The sequence below is a fragment of the Haemaphysalis longicornis genome, unplaced genomic scaffold, assembly GCF_048455015.1.
Source record: "Haemaphysalis longicornis isolate Haplotype H1 unplaced genomic scaffold, Haemaphysalis longicornis Haplotype H1 scaffold_15, whole genome shotgun sequence".
NCBI classification, from domain to species: domain Eukaryota; kingdom Metazoa; phylum Arthropoda; class Arachnida; order Ixodida; family Ixodidae; genus Haemaphysalis; species Haemaphysalis longicornis.
Window position 1 is genome coordinate 8,111,197 of NW_027526257.1, and position 7,419 is coordinate 8,118,615.

At 45.0% G+C, this 7,419-nt stretch overlaps 1 protein-coding gene across 1 annotated transcript in view; it reads right to left on the reverse strand.

Annotated features, from left to right (window-relative positions):
• LOC144165789 (AB hydrolase superfamily protein YfhM-like) overlaps positions 1-6,011 on the reverse strand; it is a 40,730-nt gene extending 34,719 nt beyond the window's left edge. The window contains exon 1 of the mRNA XM_077695563.1: positions 5,605-6,011. Coding sequence (XP_077551689.1) covers positions 5,605-5,811 — 207 coding nt within the window. The 5' untranslated portion in view covers positions 5,812-6,011. The remainder of the gene's footprint in view (positions 1-5,604) is intronic.
• Positions 6,012-7,419: the final 1,408 nt, after the last annotated feature.

Here is a 7,419-nt window from a genome sequence, read left to right on the forward strand (position 1 = left end):
CAAGCTAGCCTTTCCAGAGTACAAACATTCGGCCTCTCACATTTTTTTTCTTCCGTGTTTGCACAAACAGGAAATGAGCACAGACGCTGCACTTTCTCTCTCTAGCTGCAATAAACAGTTACAAATCTGGTTGTCTATCTGTACTGTCAGAATTTACATGGTCACCTACCCACTACTGTTGTGTTGTGAAGACTGAGCAGTGTTCGAGTTAACATACTGACTTAGTTGTGGCAACACCTTATGCATGCAACGAAGCCAACAAAAAATGATGCCACAAAAAGAAGTGCAAAAAATAACTTACAGCTCTGAAGCTTGCATGCGAATGCAATGCTCTACAAGCTAAAAAAAAAAGCGTGGCAAAAATATCTCATCACATTAAACTTGCTAAACGAAAGCACGCGAAAGAAAAGAAAGGAAAAAGCTTAAATTTTTCTTGCACGAAAATTGTTGCGCCAATTTATACATTCCGAGTCGAAAATTGCCCCTTCCAAAGTGAACTTGCACAACATAGGGTACCTGCCGAGCACAAACGTCTCAAAAACTACGCGAAAGGTTCGACCTATACCTTTCAAAAACCCCTGCTCACTACACACAAGTGCTCCAATCATTTACATCTCATCTACCAGCTGTATGCCCCACCGACTTCACTGCAGCGCACTCCCCCCTCCCCCCGTTCCTTTTGTGCTGCAGACATTTCCTGCCAGATTAGAGCATGCCTGCCTCATCGACGGTCACAGTACTTCTGAACAGATGCAGACTAAACACCTCTAACGAAGGTAGAGGCACTGGGACAGTTAGCAGCCATAAAAGATAAGAGGAGGCTGTATCGTAAAAGAGGCCTCACACAAGATAAAAGGCCAGCACACCTGCTCTGCCTATTGCTTGATGGCGAGTCTCATTCAGGCAGCAACCATTTTCTTAGTTCCTTTTTTCAGGCTAAATTCGGAAGGCACCGGGCACTTGTGCCATATCCTTTGCGTTTTTTTTTAATGTCCAAACAGCTGCAAAGGCAGTTCTGTGAAATGAGCTCACTGGTTACGTACACGCGAAAATGGGAAGAGCACTTCTAGCAAGAAATCACAATTTCCAGCTTCACTACTGACTAGATTTGTGGATTATAGCTGGGACTGACAGCTTCCAACTAGAAAAATTATTAGTCTAGCTAGAGACGACTATTTTCTGCTCGCAGGTTGTTTTTCTTCCAGCTGGACTGACGAACGCTAGCTCGAAGTAATATGTGCCTGCCGAAACAAAATCTAAATCCAGCAAGGACTCAGCTAGAAACTTAATTTCTAGCTGGAAATTCTGCCCATCTCTAGCTAGAAGAAATTTCTGGTTGAATAATCCAGCTAGAAAATGTATTATTTTTACCTGGCAGTTCAAGCAAATCACGCTAAAGTGACACTAGATCAAGGAGGTTGACAGTTGACAACCTACTAGCACTAGATAGTAAGGGAGTTTAACAGCTTCAAAGCAAATTCCCTATAAAAAGAAAAAAGGATAGACTTTAAAGTGGTAGTTGCGAGTTCTCATCAAAGGTTTACATGCAGCCGTACGAAAACAAAAATATTACCGCAATATCTTTTCTGAAATGGAGGAGGGGATTCGGCACAAACTTCTACGCAAAACTTAAATGGAAGATAATAAACAGGCTCCACGTACAGTCATGGTCAAATGACATGCAAACAGGAAAATATGGACCAGAACATGAAAAAGTGAAAAATACTGTTCACGATATTGGCGCCCTATTGAATATTTGGCAAGCCACATTTCCTATGCATCAATATGACTTGCATGGAAAGACATCGCGATAGCTGTGTGATCTGCTTCCTTTTTTTCTGTGATCGCGTTCCATTTGTTTATGACTGTACATTCCTAATGGCTTTATAGGCAATAGTAATGGGAAAACTGCCTTACACAGGTCACGAGAAAAGTGCTGTCAAAATCTCTCTTCGTGTCCTCCATTAACCCTGACTTCTAAAGGAAAGTACAGGAAGTCAACCTGGTAGTTTTCAACATCACTAGCTGCTAATTACGACAATAAAATCACTAGTGATGGCTTTCAATTTCTAAAACGCTAAAACTTTCTAAAAAAAAAATAGAAAGTTATTGCCGTGAAAACTGCAGACGTGTGTTGCAGTGTCCTGACCATAAGTGCAGAACGAATTTTTACATTAACTTCATAATTTGAAATATACACCTATTTTGTTGCAAAATTTTTGTCGTACATTTATATAAAAAAAAAAAACAGCTGAACGGATGCTTACGATTTCTTTGAAGCCACAGCTGAGACGAACCAAAAAGTGCGTTGCGAGTTTGTTCCAGGCTTTTAGCTCTGTTGCTCTAGGAGATATGATGCACGCAGGAAGTGCATTGCTGATAAATTTTACTTTTCTTCTTCCACCGCGCACTATAAAGTCGCACAACTTTTGAAGGTAGGAAAGGTAAAAATGTGAGATGCAACTTTTACTGCACTCCTAGATTCATCCATTTATATGTTTGCATAAAACTCGTAAACACGCATTAGACAGCTTCGTGAAAAATTTTGAACGAACATTCACGATGAAATTTGCATGTATACTAAACTATTTTTCTGCGCGAAAAAATTTATTTTGATCACCACACTGTCTACTAATTTTCATTGCAATAGCTCAAACATCAAAAAAATTTCTGCCAATGACTCAAGAGCCCTTTTAAGGTCCCGTGCTGAAACAAACATAAGTCGTTTTTGCCACAGGGGGAAAATTTCCAGGTCCTAATTACCTGAAACTTTTTCCCCATGACAGAAAGCTGAAGACTCGTAAAAAACAATGCACCCGACAAACAAGTGTAGTCTGACCAAGTTATTGGTTAGTTAAATGTAAATTTTTTTTTTTTTCCAAGTACAAAATACAAAGGAAAGAGTGCTAGTCCCACCAACAAGCCTACGGTTCAGTTCAGACTATGAGAACCTTCTTCCAATGAATGCTCAAACCTTGAACACACGTTAGTTTCCATTTCTCGAATCTACCCACAGGCACTTTAACTTATAATCTGACAACATACAGTGGATATGCAGAACAGAGATTTTTTTAAGACTATGGCTTCACTGAGAGCCTACAAGACCTTGTGTTTGCAAACTAATCATATGATAAAGCAGCCATGCCTCTACCAGAGATAATACTGCAGCTACCAGGTTTGTCAAGATTACGAGCTGCTGAGTCATTGCGGTGATAGCAAGCAAAGTGATAATGTTTTCTGATGGGATAATCCCTCTTATACACACCAACACTTCATTACAAAGGACGCTGCTTGGGGAAGAGTCAATGTGGCCTATGCCGAGTTGGCCAGCCTGTACAAGCCACGTAGACACGACATTCTTGCAGGTTATTGTGCATAAAGTGGCAGCGTTTGCATGCCGCCAAGTCTGTGATCGTCACAAAGGAGGCTAGCACTTCAAGAAACAAGACAGCAAACGGACAGGACGGGCGCTGCTTTAACTGATTTATTACTAAGCTACATCTTCGCACATATAGTACAAAAAACCTAACCTCCTTTGTGACGACCATGAATAAACCAGCTCAGCAGCAAGTTTTAACAATTCGGTGATGTTTTGTTGACGCATGTGGGACGGAGATGTTTTGGGAAGTGTAGGCAGGGTGCGTAGAAGTCTGCGGACACTCCCAGGTTGAAAACTGGCCTCGCCAAATGCTGCTGAAAAACAAGTAGCCTTTCACCTTAACGATTCCCAGTTTGCGAGACCATCGGTGAAATATTCTCAAAAAAATTCTTAAATGTGCTGTTACATTTACGGAAACAAATATGCCAGGAATGCAAAAACCTGCCTCAACTATTTGCTAAATAGCTTGTCAGGTTGTTCTAAGCTGTCACGTTGGTTACTTTGCTCAGGGCCTGTATCAAGCTGAAGCACTTTACGGAATCATGGGTTATGTTGAGTCAAACAGCCATTGCGCATAAAAACAGCCATCGCGCATGAAAGAAAAAGAATAATTTGCTTCATTGTCAACAAAACATTAAATGGGCATTAAGAATAATAGGCTTAAAAGAAGAGTTGCTTTTTTCCTCAATTTCATTACCCGCAATTAGTGCCATAGCTCCCACTGATGTGAATTTAGGGTCACAGACTGGTTCCGAGGTCTGCACTGCTGTCTTATTGACATGAGAAAAATGTTGACAGTACGGTAACGTCGACTGGTGTTTTACATCACCTTCACAAGCTTGCATCATACCCATGTGCTAATATTTGGCCTCATTCCCAACGGGGTGATACTAAAGCAAAAGTTGCAGCGGATTCGAAAGACATCGCTGGAAAAATAAAGTCAAGGCAACACTCTACACTTTTTTTTTCTAGAACTGATATCACTTCTGCAATAGAGACGTATTTAGGCAAATCAGAAAATGTTAAGTATTTCACAAAAAGTTAGGAAAACTACGGCGCATTCCGTGATTCGAAACAAACACCAGCTTCGAGACGAGTCTGGGTACGGCAAAAAACGCATTCAAATTTCCCGCGCGTAGCACCACCGGGGATACGCGATCGGTTAGCCGCATCGTAATGTCCGGCTCTGACAGGTAATTGCGAAATGAAGCGCGCACGAACACAAAGAGCAGCCGGTGAATGAATGAATGGAACACGAGAGGCTCGGCTGGATGTCTCGTGTTTGACAGGCCCCGTCGATGCAACTAGATAGCGTGCGAAGCAGACACGCCTCGCGCCGACAGGCGCTACAAAAACCGAAAACCGACGCGTCAAAACCCGGAAAGAGAAACCAAAAACGGTTGAAAAGCAAACAGCGAAGACACAAAAACCGGCGGGCATGCAGTTAGCACCGGCTCCAATCCGTTTCGCATGTCCCGTAGCTGACATTCCCCGTAGGTCAGACTGCCCGTCTCTTTCCGGGAGGCCCGTTCGCAATAAACAAACAAATAAAGCGTGACTGTCGGCTCCGCATCAATAACCTCGTCAGCTACGCCTTGTCAGCGCTCTTGACAGAGCGACGAGTACACGAATGCTGAAGGTTTACGCACGAGCAATTTTAGAGCCCCAGGACTTGGCAGCGGTTTGACGCGATCTTTTAAGAGGTGCCGCACGCACGCACCTATAAATAGACAAAATCCTTTCCGCCATGCTACGTTCAAACTTACCCTGAGCGGCAACGACGAGATAGCAGTAATGAGCAGCGATATCGTTTTCGATAAGCGCGATAAAAGCCTGGCTCGCTTACGAGACCGGAGACACGTAGTACAGACGAGAAGCAGCTGTTTTTTGTTGCCGTTTGTTCAATCGCCGATTCAGGGGTCGAACAGAAGGAATTCCACCAATTGAGGCGGCGTTTTATTTGACCGACTGCAGGTTGATTGCGCGTCGCCGTTGCTGACCTTACAACGCCGTGACATCGCTACTCGGATTCAACAGACAACGTTGTCGCGGCGCGGATATTGGCGGTCATAGAATGCACTCACAACCAAACTGCCGTCGTCAACTCGCTCAAAAGACGCGAAGAAATCCGTGGTGCCGGACAACGCTCCCACAATCGCGTACGCGCCCTCAATCAAGGCATCGAACGAGATCAGATCTCCGTGTTCAAAAGACGACGCACACACCTCCAGTGTGACGAATTGGTGCGTTCCGAGCGCCGGGTCCCGAAGACATGCGGGTTCCTCGGTGCGTGGCTTGGGCGTCAGAATGGCCCGTCCCTTGAAGACCACTTGCAGGCACATCTTGAGGCATATCCACAGCCCGATGCACACACCGATGGTGACCAGCAAGACGTGGCTCAGAGCCCGCCGCAGCGTCTTGTACGCTGCCATTGCCCGTCTGTCGAGCAGCAAGCCGGGCGCTTCTCCGCAATGCTCGCTCCGCTGCCTTCAAGAAACTGCTCGTCGAGGCGCCTGGCTCGGCTACTCACGTGTAGCCACAGAACAGGGAGGATTGCATGGAGGAAGAAGCGAGCAGCTCGATCGACGAGCCGTGACGTCGTGGAGGTGGCTCAGTTGACTTTTAGTGCGGCCACTACATTGTCTCAAGAACAAAAGCGTGCTAAAGAAAATGTTAACCGCTTGTCTTGCCCTCTGTTGGGAGTAGTAGCTACCAGTATGAGATTTTTTATTTTATTACCTGCGGAGGGTGGGCGACCGAATAGACGTTTTTGTAGTAAGCCGAGAGATGCCGCAACAAACCTTTCCTTTATGACAACGTTTCGGCAATAATGTCACAACGACGCGTAAAATAACAAATATTTTTATTGCTCTTTTATAAAAATATTCAGGCTCAAAAATAAGATTCACAACCTCCATCTCTCTCGTTCTGCTTTTTCTCTCTTTCGCCTGGGTCATAGCCTCCCCTGGGTGCTGGGATTTAAAAATGGCGGCCCCCATACAAATAGATGTTCGGCTACTTTGATCGCTTTGATCATGTTCGGCGAGAGAACGCAAGCTTCTCATAGTGCCATTTCGATCTCGTAACACGATCCAATAAGCGCAGCTCTTGGAGAGCATAGTTGGCAAGCGCCAGAAATTTGTTGCGCGCCCCAACTTCGCGGCACCGAAGTGTCGACGAGACTTCCGTGAGGCGGTGAACCTCAAAGGAAACTACTCTGGCCCGGTGACAAAAGCCAACGATCGAACAGTGGTGGCGCCAGATTGAAACCTTTAGAAACGTGCCCGTAGTCGACGCTGCGCGCCCACCGCCGATATTCAATTGGTTTGCCTGTTCCGCGGGCGTGTGTACGCAGAAGTCCCTTCGTCGCCTCAAAAAGCTGATGAAGAAACTTTTCTGTGCACAGATAGCGCGATAACTAACGGCTGGTTGCAGCGAAAGACACGTGATGTAAGTACAGGGTGTTGCGACGATAACTGGAACACTTTAAAAATTTTTCCTGAGCGAACCGCCGCCCTGTTCGCGCTCAAACTTGCCAAGAAGGTCGCATTTTGTGGTCTATTTTGTTTGATACCGGCAACAACGATGGTGCTTACCTGTGCATTCTGAAAATAAATAAAAACGATTTTCGCCAATTGGAAAATGGCGGCTGATTTGGACGTGCGAGCCAGCGCAAGTTGATGTTGGAACGACGGAATCACCTGCAGAGTGAAACGCACGTTTGGGATTCACGTACGGAGCCAAATGGTGCAGCAGACGACCAGAAAAACCACTTAGAAATGAGCTAGCAGACGATCAGAAAACCCGGTTTTCGGGCTCCCATGTCCAAATCAGCCGCCATTTCCCATAGGCGAAAATCGTTTTTATTTATTTTCAGGATAAACAGGTAAGTACCGTCGTTGTTCCCGGTGTCGAACAAAATAGACCACAAAATGCGACCTTCGTGTGGAGTTTGAGCGCGAACAGAGCGGCGGTTCGTTCAGGAAAAATTTTTAAAGTGTTACAGTTACCATCGCAACACACTGTACAGTAACCTTACC